Genomic DNA, 21,277 nt, shown 5'->3' on the forward strand with positions numbered 1-21,277 from the left:
GTTTGTCAACAGTGTACCTGGTGTCACACTGCATACAGTCTCCTGCGTCGCTTCGTGTGCCTCCAGCCTTTTTCTGTGCTGTGGTGGGCAGCTGCGGTGCCTTCCGAACTGCGGCGTAAGCCTGTATTCCCACGTGGCTGGACACTTGGGGGCATTTCCAGAGTCCCCCCACCCCATCCACTCTGTGCCCCCTCCTCCCCCAAACCTCTTGGGGTGCCTACTCCACCCCTGGGCGCCACCTCCCAGCTGCGCTCCCAGGGCGCTGCTCTCTGACTCCCCCTCTCCTCCCACCCTGTCCCTGTCGCTGTCCCTGTCCCTGTCCCTGTCCCTGGCCCCTGGCCCCAGCCCCAGAGCCACAGCTCTTCAGTCTCCGCCCCGCCCTTCCCTGCACCGAAGACTCTACAGGCAATGTAATCGTTTACTGAGCACTTATCTGCGCCAAGCACTGTTCTCAGCAACGTATGTGTTTTATTTCATGGAATATTCACAGCCACACAAATGGTAGGGAATTTTACAAATGAGAAAAAGGAGGCCCAGAGAGGCTGAATAACTTGCCCGAGACTACACACGTCTTGGCCTGCACATCGGACAGACAACTCAAGCTCAATACACCCATGATATAGCTTATGGTCTCCCTTTCCAAACCTGTTCCTCTCCCAAGCTCTGCTCTCGGTGGGGACGCCTCCTTCATTCGATCCGGCCCAGGTCCTGCGGGTTTCACCCGCCAGGACCGACCTATTAGGTGCCCTGCTGCTCCTGCAGGATGATTGCCTCCCACCACACTCCTCGCAGGCCCCGGTCTCCTCCTCCTCCACCAACCTGCACATAGCAGCTCAGGTGCGCTTTCTAAATTTCCTCTCACCTCCAGAAGAATGCTGGCCTCCTCTGCCTCCAGTCCCCTCAACCGCTCTAACTGTAAAATGCAGCGCCCTGCCCCAGAAAGCGTACCCCCGGCCCCAACTCTTCTCTGTCTCCTCTTGGCCTTGGCTTTAAGGTGTGCGCCCCACAGCCTCCATGCGGCCCCTCTCCACCACTTAGGTTTTCCTCCTGTCTCTTTAAACTGTGCTCCCCGAAGGCGGGGACCCAGCCTCATCCGCTGCAGCAACCCCTAAGCCCAGACAAGGCCTGTACACAGGAGGTGCTCAATAATTGCTGAAAGGATAAATGCACAAGCAGTGACAGCTACCACAGGTGATGCTGCCTTCCGAATCCCAGGAAGCAGGATGATTCCTGGCTGCCCACCCCCCGCCCACCCAGCCTCGGAGCCTGTCCCCTGAACCCCATGAGGCTGTTGTTTCCTGGCTCTACGCCTTTTAGAAGGATTTCCCTCTGCACCCTCCTTTCTAGCTCCAGATTTCTCAGTGTGGAAGAGCTCTGGCACCAGGAGGAAGGAGGAGAGTCTGGCCCCTTACATACTTTCAGTCTGTCTACATCCGACATGGGCAAGGGTCGGGGTGGGTTTGCTCCCTAGGGAGAGAAAATGAATTCTTGGAAGGGGAAAATGAAAAAGATCTCACTATTTTTGTATAAAGCACAGATACACATAAAGTACGTATATGGATATACAGTATATCTGTGGTATTAAAATATCATGTGATTAAGAAAAAAAATCTAAAAGTCTTCCAGGTGGGGCAATAATGAAAAAAATTTATTTATACACTTGGATATGGGCCCTGGTCTAGTCTGGTGCAAAGGCCAGAACTGAGGGAGAGTCTCGAGTGCTATCTCAGGGCAGCTCGGGGTGTCCCCAGAGCTGACCCCCCACCAGTTTGCTGTTGTCCTTTCCCCAAACCATCCCTTTCCTACCCTATGCCTGAAAGTCCACTGTTCTGTGCCTGGCACTTTCTGATCTCCTGTTCTTCCTGTTGGCCCTTCTCCACAGCTCCCCCAGGGGGCGCCCCAGCTCCCAGGACGGGAGGGAGTTGGAGGCCTCTTGGCTTCATGCTCCAGCTTTGGGCTGTAGTGCTCCTAGAAGAAACCGGGAGAGAAGCCCACCCATAGGAGGCACCCAGGAAGCGAGGGTGCCACAGTGGGACAAGGCCTTTTTTTATTGGGGTGGAGATGGAGTCACAAAAGACCTTACTTAGAATTGCTGTATTCGGATGGAGTCACTTAAGGTGGGGACAGACCGGACTGAAGGTCTGCTGTGGGGAGACACAGAGACAGAGGTGAGGGGAGACACAGAGCCAGAGGTGAGGGACGAGATCTCTGTTTGGTGAGGCATGGCCTTGGGCAACACAGGTTTTCCGTGCTCTTCACTCCCTGTGTGTCTCTCCAATGTCTGGGGCTCCCGTGGAATGAGGCAGCCAATGAAGACCAAGTAGATGACGCCACCTAGGTAAGCCCCCAGGAGTGGTGCCACCACTGGCACCCACCACCAGTCCCTGGCCCTGCAGGCAAAAGGCAGAGGCCTGGTAAGGGGGCTGATGTCCAGGATGGAACTAGTAAGTGAGCTGCGCCCTGGCCCTGGAGTGCCCCCTGAGGCTGGGGCCCTGTCAGCTTCATCCTGATTCAGGGACAGGGGGGGATCTGGGGCTGAGGGGTTTACCTTCAGCTCAGGAGCAGGATCCATGCTGGTCACAGGGAAGGTCGGGACCCACTCCTGCCTCCCCAGGCCACAGGGCAGCTGCACAGGACTCTCTAGTGATGCTCCTCCCATCACCCCTCCCTCTACATGCAGGGAACTCATAGAAGATCTGACGGAATGGGCTAGGCGGGGTAGTACCTGAAGACCTGTGTGCCCCAGCCGGCAAGAAAGGTGAAGAAACGGGGAGGCAGGTCCCGGGATGGGTTGATGGCGTATCCTGAGTTCATGCCCAGGGACACTCCAATGACGACAATAAGGAGGCCGATCACCAGGGCCTGTGTCCCTTGCAGTGCTGGGTTGTTCCCATTGTCCGTGATGGCAAAGAGACACAGCTGGAGCATCCCTGTAACTATCACCTGGGGAGCAGATGCCATGGCAGCTACCCAGGGCCCCTAGCAAAGCCTTGGCAGGGCCCCCAGTCCAAACCCACCAGCAGAGACGTGTCTTGTACAGTTCCCACCATAGTTCTTTTCCTCTCTATGGTGAGGGGCTGCCTGCCGGTCCCTTCCTGAGATGGGGAGGGCAAGAGGAGGGTCATCCACCCTGAACCACTGACCTCATCCAGGAAGCCCCTCCATAATGTCATGTGGTCAGGAAGATATGTGGCAAAAATGTTAGCAGTGGCAATCGGGCCAGTCACTGTCAGATGTCCACCTGAGTAGTCCATAATGGCTCCTGGGGAGGCACAGGTTGAGTGTCAGCCTGCCCCTACCTCAGCCCCACTGGAGTCCCAGAAAAAGGGTTGTAGGGAGGAGGGGTGGGGAGCAACTCCAGGGCGTTGCTCTCCCAGGTGTTTTCATGGGCCAGGACGCTGAGACCGCATCTTCCCACACCTCTAAGGAGGAGGCTGAGGCCAGAAGCAGACAACCCAGGAGGACACTCACCGTAGAAGAGGAAGTGGATGGTGGCAGCAGCCAGGAAGGAACCTAGGAACTGACCCAGTACGTACACAGGAAACTTCTTCCAGGCCATGCGGCCTAGTGCACAGCTGGTGAAGGTCACAGCCGCGTTCATGTGGGCCCCTGCGGGGAGGGCCCGCGTGTCACCAGAATGAGAACAGAAACCAACAACGACAAGTAATACTGACAGCAGCAACAATAATAATGAAGCAAGCATTTATGCGCCACATTCTCCTTTATTTCTCACAGGGACCCGCTGAGGCAGGGACCGCCATCTCCATTTGACCATTAAGGAGAGTGAAGAGTAGAGAAGTCAAACAGCCTAAGTTGACCCAACTTAAAAAATGGTGGGTGAAGGAGGCTCCTGAAGAGTCTGGGCAAGACAGAGAAAGGGGGTTTAGGGTGCTCTCCCTCCAGGTGGCCAGGGAGGGTGCGGCGCTGGCTGAGTGGGAGAAGGGGCTGGCTGGAGGGGGGCGGGAGGAACCTGCAGGGGATTCCCGGCCTTGCGGGTCAGGCAGGGCGCAGGCTCACTCACCAGAGACCTTCCCTGCCACGTGCACTCCCATGGTGACTCCGAAGCCAAAACCCAAGTTGACACCGAGGTAGCTCCCAAGTTTGTCTCCCAGAACCATGTGGGCCACGGAGCCAAGGCCGAACACCTGGGAGGGAGGGCAGCTGAGGGACTGCCTGCCCGGAGCCCCAGCCTCAGCAGAGGGCTCAGAGCTCAGCTCGGGCAGTCCCCAGACTGCCCTTGGAGACCCTCTGCCACGCGGTCTTCCTCCGTAGGCTTTCCTCCTCATGACCCTCCCCCTTGCCCTTGTCAAGGCCTCTAAGACCTGACCAGTGAGAGCTGGGTGGGGGGAGCAAAAGGAGCCAGCATGGGGCAGCGGAGTCAGGGGCTCTTCCAAACACATCCAGGGTCCTGGACCCCGAGTCCACCTGAAGTTCAGGGGAGGGGTCAGGGCTTCCAGGAGGATATGGCTGGTGTGGATGGAACCCCTCAGAGCACCTCACACTGCAGCCCAACCTGAGGGGAGTTTCCTCAGGGGATCTCCAGACTTCACACCAAGGCCCCCATCCACAACCCCCGCCCCCACACTCATCAGCCCTGCAAGCCAGAGGGACTCTAAGGCTCTTGCCCTCGGCAATATTCCTACGGCCCTCGGGTGTCATTCTAGCCCTTGCCCATCCCTGACTTCTGGATCTCCTCAGGTGACACCCTTCACAGGGAGATTAGAGGCCTGAAGCTGGGCCCTCACCCAGCCCCCTGCAGCCACCCACCCGGATCCACCCCAGACTATCCCTCAGCTCTTGTGCCCGCGCCCAGCCTCTCCCTCCCTCTGCAGAGGCCTCCCTCTTGGCTGCACCTTCCATGCTCCCCTTGACTGGCTCCCACAGACCCAGGTCTCTTCCTTCCTAAAAGTAAATCTTCCCACCTCAGCCCAGCCCCCCTCATCCACCTGCAGAGTCTGGGACACCCCCTGCGTGTCAGCCAGGCTCCAGGAGAGAACCCGCCTGCGGGTTCCTTTATCCCTTCCCTCGCTCTCCCTCTTCGACCTGGCTTCTGCTTCCACACCTCACCAACAGAGCTCTCTCTGAGGGCTCACCCTTCTGATCTCCCAAAGGTCTGTTCACGCATTGTCTTACTTTGCTGACTTCGACCCTCTTGACCACTCTGTGCCCCTGGGGAGTCCCTCCTCTTGGCCTCCATGGCATCTCTCTCTCTCCTGGTTTTCCTCTTACCTCCGTAGCCTCTCTCTCTCTCCAGTTCCTTCCCACATCTTTTTCCCTCAGCTGCCTCATAAATATGGACGGTCCCAGGGCTCCATCCCTGGCCCCTTTCACATCTCACCCCAGCCACCCTTCTTGGGTCTTCTTACCAGGCCTACAGCTTCAGGCGAGTCTGCTGCACTAACGGTCCCCAAACCTCCACCTGGAGCCAGATCCCCGAGTCCAGAACCCACTGGAAGTCTGGGTGTTCCATGGGCATCTCAGGCTCTATGTTGAAAGCTCACCATCTCAGAAAATGTGATCCTCGTCCTATGTTCCCATTCCCATCGGCCACACCAGAGACTTGAATGTCACCAATGAGAGCTTTCTGTCCCTCCGCCCACACCCAGTTAGTTCTGCTCACATTCTGCCCAGATCTTGCTCAGCCTCCTCGTAGCAAGAGTGACCTTTCTAACACAGAGATCTGACCATGTCTACCCCTCACTCCAGCCTTCACTGGCTCCCCTTCATTTCTAGGATCAAGTCCAAATTCAGGAGGCCACCATTCAAGACCCTGGGTCATTTCTGCCTCTCAGTTTCCTGTCTGCTCCAGTGTTCTCTATATTCAACAACAGTATTACTTCTCAATAATAATAACAATCTATGGAGAACTTACTGTGCGGTAGGCACTGGTAAAAGTTACATCTGTCATTTCCTTTAACCCCTCCACCAACATATGCATCAGGTATTCGTAATCTCCCCACTTGACAGATGCGCGACCCAAGGCTTAGAGAAGTGGAGTGGCTGGTTCAAGGGACACGGCCTGCACATGGTGTGCCGGGATTTGAGTCCAGACGGTCACCAGTGCCAGACAGCCTCAGACCAAACAACCACACCACCCCCTGCAGGCCTTGTTTTTTCACGCATCTGGGTTTTGCCTGTCTGGAATACATGATCCTAGATCCTGGAAATGTGGTACTCTAAGGCCACGCTCAGATGGCCCCTCCTTTGAAAGTCTGTTTGTTTTGGACATGTCAACTCTGAGGGGCCTCTAGGTCTCCAGACCATTGGAAATCAGAGTCTAGATTTGTATCATCCGATATGATGGCCACTAGCCACGTGTGGCTACTATGTACTTGGAATGTGGCTGGTCCGAATTAAGATCCGCACTTTTTCTTTACCCTCACCTGAGGACATGCTCACTGACTTTTTAGAGAAAGGAGAAGGGAGGGAAAGAAACATCTATTGGCTGCCTCTTGAATGCACCCTGACGGGAGACCTAACCTGCAAACTAGGCATGTGCCCTGACAGGGCACGAAACCCACAACCTTTCAGTCTACAGGACAATGCTCTCACCAACTGAGCCACACCAGCCAGGGCAAGATCTGCTGTAAGTATAAGGACAAACCGAATTTCAAAAACTTAGTAGGGCCGGGTAGCTCAGTGGGTTAGAGTGTCATCCCAATATGCCAAGGTTGTGGGTTCAATCCCCAATCAGAGCACATAAAAGAATCAACTAGTGCCTGGCTGGTGTAGCTCAGTGGATTGAGCGCGGGCCTGTGAACCAGAGTATCGCGGTTCGATTTCCAGTCAGGGCCCATGCCTGGGTTGCAGGCCAGTTCCCAGCAGGGGACTCACAAGAGGCAACCATACATTGATATTTCTATCCCTCTCTCCTTCCCTTCCCCTCTAAAGATAAATAAATAAAATCTTAAAAAAAAAAGAATCAACTAGTGAATCGTAACTAAATGGAACAAAAAATCAATATTTCTCTCTCTCTAAAGTAAATCAATTTTTATCAAAAAAAGACTTAGTAGGAAAAGGAGAATATAGAATCTTATTAATAATTATATATTTATTGCATGTTGAGCTGGTAATATTTTGTCAAGGTAGGTTAAATATAAGAATTATTACAATTAGCTTCATCTATCAGGTTTTACCTTTTTAATGTGGCTACTAGAACATTTCAAATTATATATGTAGCTCATATTGTTTTCCCTTGGACAGTTCTTATCTGGAGTTTTTGAAAAAGAAAACGTGGCGAATCGTGGTGTGAGGGCCACCTCTCAAGCTGTCATGGAGGATGAAGGCCGGTGAGAGGACGCAGGGTGGAAAGGCGCTGAGGACCCAAGGAGAGCCGCACCCCCGCCCTCACCGGCGGGTGTCAGAAGCCCCAGCCCGAGCGGGTGTTGCAATGAGAAAGAACAAAGAGAGAATGTGTCCTAGACACCAGGGAGAAATGGAGTTTCCCGAGGAGGGTGTGATCAGTCATGTGCAGCCTTTGGGTTTAACGCATGAAGGCCTGGAAAGCATCCCTTTCGATGTGACAATCCAGCCATCACTAGTAATGTGGTGAGCACTGTGTCATTAGGCCATGGGGACAGAATCTGTTCGAGAGACTGAGAGGGGAGGAGGCAGTGAGGAGGGATTGAAGGGCCCCGCTGTCGCCCTCCCTTCAGAACCTGCCTGAGAAGGGAGGGAGCGAGAGTGTGAGAAACGAAAGGGCTCCTGGGATGAAGGGAGGGATGATTTGTTCTGCGTTGTGCTGCTTTAAGTAGAGAGGCTTTGGTAAGTTAAGAGTGAGAGAGTGTCCTGGCCGGGTAGCTCAGCTGGTTGAAGCATTGTCCCACACACCAAAGGGTTGCATGATCCCCAGTCAGGGCACATACCCAAATTGTGGGTTCGATCCCTGGTCTGGATACATCTGGGAGGCAACCAATTGATGTTTGTTTGTCTCTCTTTTTCTCTTTCTTTCTCTCTCTCTCTCTTCCGCCCACACTCCCTCCCTCTCTCTCCTTCTCTCTCTAAAATCAATAAACAGCACTGACTGGTACTGGGTGAGCATCATCCTGCAAAACAAAAAGTCACTGGTTCAATTCCCAGTCAGGGCACATGCCTGGGTTATGGGCCAGGTCACTGGTTGAGGGCATGTGTCTCTCACATCAATGTTTCTCTCCTTCTCTTCCTCCCTCCCTTCCTCTCTCTCTAAAAATAAAGAAATAAAATCTTTGAAATAAATAAATTAAATAAATAAACATATCCTTAGGTGAGGATTGGAAAAAAATTAAGAGAGGGAGAAGCTGGAGAGAGAGAAAAGGACGGAGCAAAGTACCTCAGTAGAGTAAGGGGTGGGATGGGCACAGGAGTGCAGGACCCTCCGGGACAGAGGGAGGGGCCCTGCCTTGACTGGACCATGCACAGGTAGGTGTGTTCTGGTGGTGACGGGCCCGATGGGTAAGGAGCCAGGCAGCCAGAGCGGGGAAGCCTGTCTGATGGTTTTCTCTGTCAAGCTGGCAAGGAAGCCCTCCGCTGATGAAAGGACAGGCAGAGTACAGAGCAGCTTTGGGGAAGCCTGAGGAAAAGTGAAACAGCCCAGGAGAGCAGGGGAGAGGGAGTAGGCAGGGCCCANCAGGTAGGTGTGTTCTGGTGGTGACGGGGCCCGATGGGTAAGGAGCCAGGCAGCCAGAGCGGGGAAGCCTGTCTGATGGTTTTCTCTGTCAAGCTGGCAAGGAAGCCCTCCGCTGATGAAAGGACAGGCAGAGTACAGAGCAGCTTTGGGGAAGCCTGAGGAAAAGTGAAACAGCCCAGGAGAGCAGGGGAGAGGGAGTAGGCAGGGCCCACCAGGTTCCTCAAGAGCCCCAGGACAGGTGCAGAGGGGCCCAGAGGCGGGCCAGCTTAGGGTCAAGGGTAGGATGAGGCAGGAATGGACAGAAACAGGTGGGGTGTGAGAGTGGGGAGTGAGGCCAGGACAGGCTGACAGGTTTAGGGGGTGTCAGGGGGTACAGGGAGTGGAGCCAGCATAGAGGATCTGAAGAACAAGAGTCCTTGTTTCCAAGTAGGAGCTCAGAACCATTTGCTAAAAATAATGAATGAGTGAATAAATCCCACATGATCTCCTGTGGCCATGGCTGCCAATTGGCAGTTCAGAGGCCTAATTCATCCAGCACACATGTTTTGTTTGGCTAACTTGCGCGTGTTTATTTATTTATTTTTAGAGAGAAGAGGAGAAAGTAAGGAAGAGAAACATCAATGTGTGAGAGAGACATCAATCAGTTGTGCCCTGGCCCGTAATCCAGGGATGTGCCCTGACTGGGAATCCGACCGACAACTTTTCGGTTCACAGTTTGTTGCTCAGTCCACTGAGCCGCAACAACCAGAGCTGGAAAACTTGGTTTTGACAATCAGTTTCAGCTTCTCTTGAGAAATCAGAAGCCCAGATAACACCGGCCTGCACTCGGCCTGCACGGCCACAGCTGGAACCGCGGCAGCTGCGTCCTCGCCAGGCTGGCAGAGTTAACCACAGGCCTCACCACTCTGCACTGCTCTCTGGCCTCTGGCGCCTGCGAGTTTGCCACCCCTGCCCTGTCATTTGGTTCCGTCTACAGCTGATTTTTCAGAGCCCGGATGGCCCAGCTCCTCCCCTTTCTGGCCAGTAAAGGTGGCCCAGCCTGTCCACCAGCCGCAAGGCCAGCCCCAGGGACAATACCCCCAGAGCTGCAGAGTGGAATTGAGTAGAACAATCCATTTCCCTCATCCTGGCTGCAGTAAAGGGAGCCCAAGGTCACATCTGCTTTTCTAGGAAAACCTTCACCCTGATGACTCACTGAGTGTCCTTCCTAATCAACTTGGCACAGGCCCAGGAACTAAAAATAACAATACAATGTCCTATATGAGCTTAAACTTCCCAAAGTTCTTTTACATGTGTTACCTTTTTTTTTTTTTAAGAGAGAAAGGAAAGAGGAGAGAGAGAAACGCTGATTTATTGTTCCACCCATCCATGCACTCACTGGCTGCTCCTTGTATGTGCCCTGACCCGGGATCAAACCCACAAACCTGGTGTATCAGGACAATGCTCTAACCCACTGAGCTGTCTGGCCAGTGCCATGTGTTACTTCTTTTTAATTCTCACAGCAAATCTGAGTGGCCAATGTTTGTGCTCCACTCTATAGGTGGGAAAACCAGGCCCAGAGTAAGGTCATGGACGACCTATGGCCTGAAAGTGAGGGTGTTACCTCGGCCCAGGGACAGTTAAGAAGCCAGGGTACTAGAAATCCTGCCTGAGCTAGGCTAAGGGACGGAGCATAGAGATTAAGAGTCAAGACTGGGATATTAGACGGCACTGGATTTAATATTAACTTAAAATGTGACCCTGGGCAACTAACAGTTTCGTGGAGACTCGGTTTCCCCATCTGAGAAATGGGAATAATAATAGACACTCACAGGACTGTTGTGAGGGTTTGAAAGATGCTGCATGTAAGGGGCTTGGTTTAGCATCAGCACCTGGTATGCAGTAGGTGCTCAATAATAACCTTGAGAAAATGAAGAGAAATGCAGACATGGGCAGGCATCAATGTACACGGGTGGTGTCTGTTTTTCCTAAGAGCTCTCCAAAGAGGCACCCTCCTGCCTCCCGGGTTCCAAGGTTTAACAGCCCTCATGGGGCAGGAATGTAATAAATGAATTACTTTGCCCTGGATTAAGACACAGCAGAATCGAGTGCTGTCTTCTTAGCTCAGGAGCCAAGCAGCAGGATGAGTAGTGGGGGCTGAGGAAAGGGTGGGAGGCAGAGTGGGGAGGGCAGCTGAGAGCCCTTGTCATGGTGACCAGACACCAACACATGTGCCCTGCTTGTGAGCTGGGTGTCGGCCTCTTGGCCTTCTTCACACACGCCTGCCAGCTCAATGTTAGTGCCATGTTCACTAATGAGGAAGCTAAACTTCTGAACAGTTGAGATACTTATGGAAGATCACACAGGTAGGTGATAACAGCCAGCATTCAAACCCAGCTTCAAAGCTCACACAGGCCCCATTTAACACGATTTATAACTGAGAAGACAGGCTCCGAGCCACAGAGAGATCTGCCCAGCACCAGCTGGTGACTCAGTGGCAGGATCAGGATAAGAACCCACATATTTAGAGTCCCTTGGGCTCTGTAGGTCCCATCATCTCCTACCCTGTGGCTCAACACACACACACAACCAGTTATACTCATAGTCACACGCACACACAACCACACACACTGCCTCTCTCCCCGCTTCCTCTGGCGTGCTCCTGGCTGCCTTTATTTCTCTTCCCAGGAGCTGCTCCTTTCTTTCAGGGACCTGGATCCTCCACAAGGTACAAACAAGCATGGTGCAGCTTAGGGGCCGGGGCTGGCTGGCGAGGGTGGCTGGGCTAAAGCCGTTGAAGAGAGGGAGTTCCTAAGAAACCACCTCCTGCTTGCGATCTTCTCTCCCATCATCCACTAAAAAAACCCTTGCCAAGTCCCCAGTGTCTTCCATTTCATCAACCCCTACGGACCCTTGTCACTTCTCACCTTTTCTGGCTGGCTGCAGCCTCCCACGCCACGGACCACTCCCTCCTGTGAGTCCCCCCCCACACACACTTCTGTAGCCTGGTCTCCACCCCCCTCTCTGGCCAGCACTTCTCAGGCCACTTTGTGTGCCTCTCTTCGCGTTCCAGGGCTCTGTTCCCAACGGACTCTCCTTCCCTATACACTCTCACTGGGCAGCTTTGATAACCACCATCCATACTCTGGCAAACTCTGTACTTCCAGTCCAAGCCACTCTTGGGAGCTTGAGACTGCCGTATCGAACCTCCTCCTGGGTTTCTTCCCTGGCACCGCCCCGATCACATCCAAACTGACCTCACCTCTCACCCTGCTCTGGACCCTGGGCTCAGAACGGCCCCCTCGGCACTTACCCTACATCTATGGCTTATAAAACCTTCATTCCGTCTTCCACACCTGCCTCGCACATGCGGTTTCTTCTCCACCTCCGGACCATTCGCCCCCCTCTCTCTATCCTAGGTTTTTGCAAGTCTCTTAACTCGTTCCCCTCCCTCTGGCCTCGCCCATTCTGCTGAGACTCCGCACAACGGCCAGAATTTTCTTCTAAAAGACAAATCTGACCACATCATTCCACTGTGTGTAAGCTTTCAGTGTCTCGGGATTGATTCCCAATACCTGGCACTAAACCTTCTCTCCACTCTTTCCTCTTGGTTTCCCGTCTCCCTTGGTTTCCAGCCACACCTCCTGACACCCCCTCCCAGCCCATAATTTTGTTCTGCCCCCACATATTATAAGCCCTTGATGTCCCAGGAAGACTTGGTGAGACAGACAGAGCTCCCTCCTTACTTTCCTATGCTTTACCCTCAGCTTCCCGGATCAGAGACTGGGACATGGACAATGGGACCCAGGGGGCCTGCAGAGGGAGGGGGTCATGGGTTGACCTTACTGAGCATCTCTCTTTTGAAGTCCTGGGGCTCACACCCCTTCCTCAGAGCCCACCCACTCACCATCATGACGTATGTGCTCATGAGCTCAGCCAGGAACTCTCGCACCATCTCCTTCTGCAGTACTTTTTGCAGCCTCATCACCATGGGTGGCGGGATCATCTTGGAGCTGCGGGAGGACCTGAAGCAGCAGCCACAGCCCATGGGCAGCCGTGAGACTCAAGTGCACTTGCTGCCCATCGGCCCTTCCACTCCCAGCTGAGTTAATGTGTCACCTAGCAGCCTGTCTTCACACACCTTTGTTGCCCAGGGTTACTGGGACAGCTGAGATCAGAGACAACTGAGCGTCACAGGGAGGTGGAGAGGGACTGGGGGTAGACAGCCAGGTCGTGCCCCTTCTCCATTCTGGTGGCAACTAGACCTCTGGGAAGTGCATGTCAACAAGATCACTTTGCAGAACGGGCATTTGGGGATCTGATGAATGCCATCTGGGGTGCCAGTGAGCCTTGGGGGAGAAGCAAGTGGGACTGAGCAGGCAGGAAGGTGGAATCCAGCTGTCTATCTGTCTATCTGTCTGCCTGCCTGCCTGCTGGAACCAGATCTCTGAGGACACGGACAAGACATCAGGCAGGACCTGACAACCACAAGGTGCTCTGGAAACAGCAGAGGGTGGGGCAAATTCTGCTTCCAGACTCTATAAACAGCACTGAGGCCTGAAATATGCACCAAGTTCTGCCAGAGATGAAGAGAACTGTCTGCCAAGTGCATCAGGCTCTGTAACCAGGTCAACTCAAACATGTTTATGACTGAGCATGTGAGTGAATGAACAAATGAATGAATGAGCAAATGAGAGAGGAGGAGAGAGGAAAGGAGGGACTGGATCGTACTCCCTGGTGTATTCTCAGTGCGTAGCACAGTGCCAGACACAGAGTAGGTGTTCAGCGCATACTGTGGGATGAATGAACACTGGGGAGTTCATCTATCTTACTTTCCACCAGCTCCCCAGCACCTTCTACACATTAGGTAGATGCTTGATAAATATTTATTTCATAAACTCATGATTGGACGGATAGAGGAAAAGGTGTTATAGGTTCCATCATCTGTTGAGGGGTGGGGTGGGATAGAGCTTGAATGTGGAGATGGGTATGGAGGCTAAAGAGGAGAAGGAAGGGGAGAGATACCAGTAACTCTGAGTATGGCCTTTAGTGCTTGTGAAGACTGGTGGTCCTCCCTGTCAACAGCCTGAGGCTGACACCAGACACCCACTACCTCCTCCCACTCATGATAGCAACCGCACCCCCCACCCTGCCCCCAGTTTCCCAATTTCCCCAGCCTCACAGCAGCAAAGAGTAAACAGAGGGAGTGAGAAATGCAAACCAGCCATGGATAAAACACCTTTCGCTTTTCCGGCTGGGCCTCCATGTTCGTAGCTCACCCACCCCAGTCCTTGCTCTCTCCTTACCCTGGGGAAACAAGCCCAGGGCTGTGCATATGGAGGGTGTAGAGTTGCCTGAGCGATCCCGTCACTTCCATTCAAATCCAGCTCCCGTGTGTCACCACGTAGGGTCCCCTTGCCCTCATGGCTGACCTCCTCAGCCCCAGAGAAGAGCCTCTGAGCAGCCTGAGGCAGGCAGGGACCTAAGAATAGTCCTGGGAAGGTGCCACAGAGGCAGAGGGGAGGTGGACAGAGCAGGAAGTCAAGGACACGAGAGAGTCTGGAATCCTGGCCCCTTCCTCCTCACCACGGAGCAGGCAGGATACAGTAAGCGGCAAATAACCACCAAACAGCCACTGAACCAAGGTTTGTTCAATTCCTACTATGCCTCCTACGTGTGGCATGATCCCTGCTCGCAATAAGAAAAACAATGATTAAGCCACTACTGTAAAGTGTGAGGACTGTTGCTGCAGGTGAAATGTGAGCACTGAGATTGCGGGGAGGAAGCCAAAGACCTAGAGGAGGGGGTAGGAGGCTTTCCCGCAAGGTGGAAATTTTAGGTCAAGAATAGAAGGCTGGCCAAGTGAAGGAGCATCAGGGAAGGCGGGGCAAATCCTGGGCATTGGATTGGCAGGGGCAAGGGCTCGCCATGAAGACAGGGTGCGAAGTGTCAAAGTGTCGAGGAGTTCTGCCAGGAGGGGCTAGCTAGGGAGAGGAGCGAAAGTAGCATGAGATTGGCAGAGAGGATCCCAGGGCCCCTGTTAGGGAATCTGAACCTGTCCCAGAGAGTCATGGGGCCAGGTGGAAGATTTAACCAAAAGGGCTGCCTCCTCAATGGAGGCTGGGGTGAGGGAGCAGGTGGGGGGTCCCGGGGAGCCATCTGGAAGCTTCTGCCACAGACAGGCTGAGAGGCAATGGCAGCCTGTGCCAAGGTGTTGTGAAGATGGCTAGGACACAGTCACACTGACAGGCCTTTGTGCTGGCCAGAGAGGAGAATGCAGAGGAATGAGGTAGTGGCGGCCCCAGCCTCTGTCCGGAGCAGCCGAATGGCAGGTGGGGCCCAGGAGGGAAGCAGCAGGCCTAGGTAGGAGAATGAGGAGTTCCCTTCTGGGTGCGTAGAGTTTGGGGAGCCCACTAAGCATGTAGGTGGAGATGACCTGTAAAGAGGCAGCAGGTCACATGGTCTCATTTAGAGCTACACACTTGGAGGTCATGAAGTCATAGATGGCCACTCGACCCATGGGCATATATGAGGTAGCTTGAGAGCAGAGAATGAGACAATGACATCTAAGAAAACTAACCTACAAAGACACAAAAACCGAACCAAATAATTACCTGAGTAGTATATGCTCACCAAGGCACTAAATAGCTGACAACTTACCGATCAATCCTTCGTCTAATTAATCAATCTGGCAACTTAACCAACCAGCTAACTCCCCTGTTAACTCGTTCATTTAATTATCTAATCAACCAACCAACAGTAAACTATACAACTCACCCCAAGCCAATCGTCGAACCTGCTAACTAACAGTTATTCATTCGACAAATGTTTATTGAGCATCTACTAGTGAGTCAGGCCGCAGAGATACAAAGTAAAAACTCAGGCTCCACCCTAGGAATGCTCTGTGTAGTGAGTGAGGCGGACGATGGCAGCCCCATGGCAGGTGACAAGCCCCAGCCAGGAGGTGTGGCCTGAGCCCTTTGAAGAATGGGCGTGATTGGGTGAAGACGACGTGCTTCACACACACGAGGAGCACACAAGAAAAGGTGAATTTGCGACAACATGGGTGAATCTTAAGAATATCATGGTAAACGAAATAAGCCAGACAGGAGAAGAACCATATGATTTCATTCGCATGTGGGATATAAAACTAAAGACGACAAATAAGCAAACAAGGAAAACAAACAAAAACTCAGAGACACAGACAACAGGGTGGCAGTTACCAGAGGGGAGGGGGAATAGGAGGGGTGAAGGGTAAAGAGGGTCCGATATGTGGTGACTTTGGGTGGCAGGCACACAGCGCACTAGACAGATCATATATCACAGAAATGCACGCCTGAAACCTGTATGATCTTATTAACCAGTGTGGCCTCAATAAATTTAATTTTTTAAAAAAATAGGCCGAGAATGGCCTGCAGTGGCTGTGGGGAAATAAGGTGGTGGTAGGAAGAATGGTGAGAGCGAGCAGGTTTCACGTATTTTGGGAAACTGGTGACTAGACGTGCGCTGAGGAGGAGACAGCAGTGTCAAAGACAAAGTCTTGGTTTCTGGCTTGAGCAGCACAGGAGAAGGGGGCCTCAGACTGAGTTGGGACCAGAGGAGAGGAGGGGGCTGGTGGGAGCGGAGGAGGCTGTTTTCAGCTGGGACTGAGTTGCGGGCGGGACGCCAGCGGGTCTTTGGAAACAGGGTCTGAAAGCCCTGGGAGGGCCCTGGGCTGCAGACAGCGGTGTCTGGAGCACAGAGGGGGAACCGCCTGTTCTCTCCACCCAGGACCGTGCACACACACAAACATCGCGGCTCCTGGGCAGCTGGCAGGCAGCGGTGAAATGTAATAAGCAAGTACATTTGTGTGTTAGAAAGTAGTACATCTACGGGGAAAGACAGAGCAAGGAAAAGCAGTGGGGTGTGACTTTAAATAGGGCAGTCAGGGTAAGCCTCATGGAGAATGTGGCGCTTGAGCAACGACATGAAGGAGGTGAGGGAGTGAGCCATGCGATTAACTGCGGGAAGAGTGTTTCAGGAAGAAGGAACAGTCGCTGAAGGACTCAGCATGTTTGGAGGTAAGGAAGGGCGGTCAGCGTGACTGGAGTGGGGAGAGTGGGCAGAGTGGGGGTTGGAAGGGGGAGGTCAGAGAGGGAACTAGGTAGGTAGGGGCTTGGCCATAGCAAGGGTGTTGGCTGTTATTTCACGCCAAAGAAACCTGAACCTGAGAGGATGAGAGGAAGTGAGTTCAGTTCCGTTGAGCACCACCTCCATACAGGGACTTGGAACTCACTGACAACTGTGTGACCCTTAACTGGGTCTTTCTGGGCCTCCCCTCACCCCAGGGTCCAGCCTGTGCTTGGCTATGGGTGCAGGTGGGAGAGGCCCTTCTGGGCCCCCTGAGCTACTGAGGGCATCAACTGACATGAGGGAGAGGCTGAGGGTGGGGCAGAGAGGGCACTGGGTGGACTGGGTGGGAGAGGGAGGCTGGTATAGGGGGAGGAGTGTGTGCTTACCGCTTCTTCCTGTCTGCTTGAGTCATATTCTGTCAGAGATTTTTAGATGCTGTGGAACCAAAGAGCGGTCACTAGGGCTGGGGGGGTGGGGGGCACAGAATCTGGCCCTGCATTCTCATCAGACCTCAGGTTCCAGGAGCAGAAGCCACAGGGCCAGCTGCTGCCAGTTCCAACCCCTCAACCCAGCCAACCTGGCAGGGAGTGGAGGTGGTTTGGATCTGCTTCAGCCAATGGGACGAGGCCCTAGAGTCCCACCCCCTCTACCCATGCTGGCTTTAGGACCCCTGACCTCCGGACCAGGCCCTTCAGAGCTCCTTCTGACCTTCCCGTATCTGCAACCCCACTTTGGACAGTGGAGATGCCCACGGACTCTCCTCAGTGGCTCCTCCCTCAGAGATGCCGCTATAATTGCCTCTAATTAGTCTAACCTCAAGCTTTCTTGCTGCCGACTTGAACTTGACTTTCTGGGACCTCTTCTTTGCTCACACACACACACAAAAAATGAGGTCTTAAAAATTCATTTAGTCCATACCCCAACTTCAGAGCAAAGTTTCTTTCTCACTGTTCCTGGAAATTCCTTGTATTCCCATTTTCTTTGCAAATGGGAGCACAAACACAATCCTTGGGTTTCCCCATCCTGTCTGTCCCTGCTGTTCTCCAGCCCAATTTCCTTCGGTTGCAGCACAGGTCACAACCCTAGCCCTGACTGCAGAAACCGTTGAGCCCCAGCCCCAGTCTCTCAAGGGAGGACTCCGGGGGAGGGGTCACTCCTGGAAGCCGCAATCAAATCATCTTTCTGATCTGCATCCCTTCCACTTCAGTCCTGCTGGTCTCCACTCTTCCCTGGTCCACCCCCCCACCCCCACAACCCCATGCCCAGCTGACAGCCCAGTGCAACACACCCTCCCAATCTTGGCTCCATGGCTGATCCCCCAACATTCAATTCACAGGTAAGGAAACTGAAGCCCAGAGAGAATGTCCTGCAGCAACCCAGGACTACACCAGAACAAACACCCAGGCTTTCACCTCCCAGCTGGGGCTCCTTCCTCAGACAGTCCCATGGTCATGTCCCCAAATAGCCCCCAGGGAGTGGCATCCCAAGGCCTCGGCCACAAGGGAGGCTGGCCCAGCCATGCCTAGAGCCAGACTCACTCTGCTAAAGTGCCTTATGTTTCTCAGCGTCCGCCTTGGGGGCTTCTCAGTTACAGCCAGTCTTGGTCTCATTTCCCCATGACAATTCCAGGCTCTGGCTGCTCCCTGAGCTGGGGCTCTGCTGTCCTTGTGTTCCCAGTCTAGGACCCGCCTCTCAGCCCTCCTCAGGGGTGGCTCCAAGTGCTGCTCTGCTCTGCTCCTCCAGGGGAGAGGTCAGTGGGGCAGGGGTTTGGCCCGTGTCACTTGAGCCAAGTCCAGATGAACTGCCCAAAATAGCATCCCTTCTCCCGCCAGCGGTGCCACGGAAACCGGGTTCTGAGACAACGCTTGTGTGGTCAGAGGTGGTGTTCCGGGTGGGCACTCGGCCTCGTGGTCCCAGAGGAAGGGCCTATCCTCCAAGCCAAGGGTCTAGCCCAGGGCCAGAGGAAGCCCTCCCAGGCCCCAGACTCATGGGAGGCTCCAAAGGCTCCCGAGTGTCTGGCTGTGGGGAGAGCGGCCCAAAACATGGATTGGAAAGTTCTAGAGATCAACAGCGAGGTGGAAGAGCAGGGGAGGAGAACCTGGGTCAATTCTCAGAGAGCCACCATTCTGAAAGAGTAAGGGGAGATTCAGGCCCTGGACTTCCCCAGTCAGAAGGAAAGGAGGGCGCGTGGCCATGTTTGCAGGGAAACCCCAGTCTGAGAGGGGAGGTAGAAAGCCAAGCCCGGACCTCTGGGGGTCTCTAGTCTGGGGTACGGGAGGAGAAGCCTGGGTCTCATTCTCTGGGAGCCCCGCTCTGAGCAGGCGAGGGGGAAACGTAGGCTCTGTCCTTGAAAATGCTTCCTTTGGGAATGGCAAGCAAGCCCCCTGGGAAGGAACCAAAGGCCACCAGAGTCTGGGGCTCTGACCCAGGGCACAGGAGGTCAGTGACTACGGTGGGGTCAGGAGCATGCCCAGGGACCGACCTGTTGCCTTCTGAGAGGACTTCTGGAGCTGGGGCATGACAGGGCCTCCAAGGAGGAGGAATGTGGGATTTCAGTGGGTGACCCCTGGTAAGACAGTTGGTCTGCAGTCTGGGAGGAGACACACCATGGGGAGTGGAAGATGGTGTCAGTAAGTCCAGGGAGCTTCGGAGGCCGGGCAGCCCCTCCTCTGGGAAGGCTGTGTGAGTAAGAAGAGTTGGTTGCTCAAAGCCAGCTCTGGTGATAGAACTGTCCTCTAGAGGGTGCCAGTAGACTGGGCCAGGTCTGGAGCCCATGTTGCCCGGGGCCCCACCCCACCTTGCCCTGCAGGTCACTCTTCGGGGAGAGGCGGGGGCGGGGGGGGGGGCGGTCAGCTGCAGTCGGAGGGCTTCCAAGTCAGAACTAGTCCGTCCGTAAGGAATGAACCCTCCCACTGCCCTCCATGCTGAGGCTACACCCCTCACCTCTGCGGACTCAAGTGGCTTCAGGATGCGAGGTCCTTCCTTCAGGACAGGAGGATGTATCCCAGGCACGGGGGACACGTGTTTTTATTCTTTTCTTGTGTGTGCTATTGAGATGAGGGTAGGGTAAGGGTCACAAGTAGAGCTGAGGCCTCAGCTGGTGTGGGTCAGTGTTTTGATTCCCAGTCAGGACACGTGCCTGGGGTGCTGGCTGGGTCCCAATTTGCGGGCGTGTGAGAGGCAACGGATCGATGTTTCTCTCACACAATGATGTTTCTTTCCCTCTCTTTCTCCTCCCTTTCCTTCTCTCTCTGAAAATAAATAAATAAAATCTTTGAAAAAATAAAAGTGGAGCTGAGGTCTAGAATGAGGTCAGAGTTTGGGCAAAGCTGGATAGGGCTGGGGTCAGGTTGGTGAGGGAGGGGACGAGACTAATCCTGGAGTCAGAGGTTAAGCTCATTTACTAGGCTGGGTGCTGGGGACCAGCGGTGGAGAAGACACTGTCTGTCCCATCTGTCTCTTGGGGGAGAGAGAGAGAAATGGCAGATGACTTAGGATGCATTGTGATAAGGGAGGGAATACAGGCAGTAGCTAAGCCAGCTAACCTGAAGGGGGTCAAGAATCTTCCAGAAGAGATGACATGGGAGCGGAGTCCACCCAGGTGACGGGGAGGGTGAGATGGGGTGATGATTTGAAGCCATTTGAAGCCCAGTGGGATTCTGAGAAAACTTAATGTCTTCTGGAAAAGGTGAGGGGCCTGCAGAGGGAGGGAGGGAGAAGTGGGCAGGGGCAAACCATGAAGAACACAAGATCAGACTTTATCCCAAGGGCCTGAGGAGCCACTGAAGAATTCCAAGCAAAGAGAAGAGCAAAGGAGCCAGCTGGAGGTCCTTGAGGCCCTTGAACTTCCCGCATACAGAGGCACAGCTGGGCCTGAGCTTGCAAGAGGGATCCAGCTGGAGAAGGAAAGAGAACAGAAGCTGTCAGCACCTGGGCATTCACCCTGGGAGTTGATGGGATTGCCTGAAGGTGTGAGGTAGTGGAGCAAGGGACAGGGGCAGGATTCCGGGGACAGGAGGGTGACTGAGAAGGAGCAGGTAAGGAGAAGATGGAAGCCCATGCACTGGGTAGCCAACAGGCTACCAGGTGCTCAGGGGGTCAGAGGCCCCAGAGTTGCGTGCAACAGGGGGCCAGTCTGATGAGCTGGGGGCACAGAGAGGGTGGCCACAGCGCTGAAGAAGTGGCTGAGAAGGCAGGAAGTTCAATTGTGGAGAGAAGAGAGGCAGCTAACGGGGCCATGAGTTTGGGCATTTGGGTCACAGTTGGGTCTATGCAGAACCTGGGGTGACCTCTGGGGCCAATGGGTATGGTGGGAGGCCAAGAGGAGACACCTGGGGTCCTATCTTCACAGGGTAGACTCTGAGTAGGGCCACCAGATAAAATGCAAGGCACTTTTTCTGGCTGATGTGGCTCAGGGGGCTGAGTGCCAGCCTGCAAACTGAAAGGTCACTGGTTCAATTCCCAGTCAGGGCACGTGCCTGGATTGTGGGCCAGGTCCCCAGTTGGGGGTGTGTATCTCTTGCACATTGATGTTTCTCTCCCTCTCTTTCTCCTTCCCTTCCCCTTGCTCTAAAAATAAAT

The 21,277-nt window shown here is 54.0% G+C and overlaps 1 protein-coding gene across 4 annotated transcripts; it reads right to left on the reverse strand.

The window, feature by feature from the left end:
* Positions 1–446: 446 nt before the first annotated feature.
* On the reverse strand, positions 447–18,367 carry AQP7 (aquaporin 7). Of its 4 annotated transcripts, XM_037035839.1 has the most exons (8): positions 18,235–18,317; positions 17,083–17,131; positions 12,492–12,609; positions 4,022–4,145; positions 3,472–3,609; positions 3,144–3,262; positions 2,726–2,943; positions 447–2,390 (listed from the first exon to the last, which is right to left on the reverse strand). In XM_037035839.1, the coding sequence occupies exons 2-8, from the start codon at positions 17,106–17,108 to the stop codon at positions 2,084–2,086; spliced, it is 1,050 nt and encodes a 349-aa protein (XP_036891734.1). In that variant the 5' UTR covers positions 17,109–17,131; positions 18,235–18,317; the 3' UTR covers positions 447–2,083. The 4 variants fall into 4 exon arrangements, with proteins under 4 accessions (XP_036891734.1, XP_036891735.1, XP_036891736.1 ...); XM_037035840.1 differs by lacking the exon at positions 17,083–17,131 and having other exon boundaries at positions 18,235–18,274; XM_037035841.1 differs by lacking the exons at positions 12,492–12,609; positions 17,083–17,131 and having other exon boundaries at positions 18,235–18,367.
* Between the last annotated feature and the right edge of the window lie 2,910 nt (positions 18,368–21,277).

This window comes from Sturnira hondurensis, unplaced genomic scaffold (assembly GCF_014824575.4).
Source record: "Sturnira hondurensis isolate 20B ecotype Veracruz unplaced genomic scaffold, ASM1482457v3 Scaffold0022566, whole genome shotgun sequence".
Taxonomy (NCBI): Eukaryota; Metazoa; Chordata; class Mammalia; order Chiroptera; family Phyllostomidae; genus Sturnira; species Sturnira hondurensis.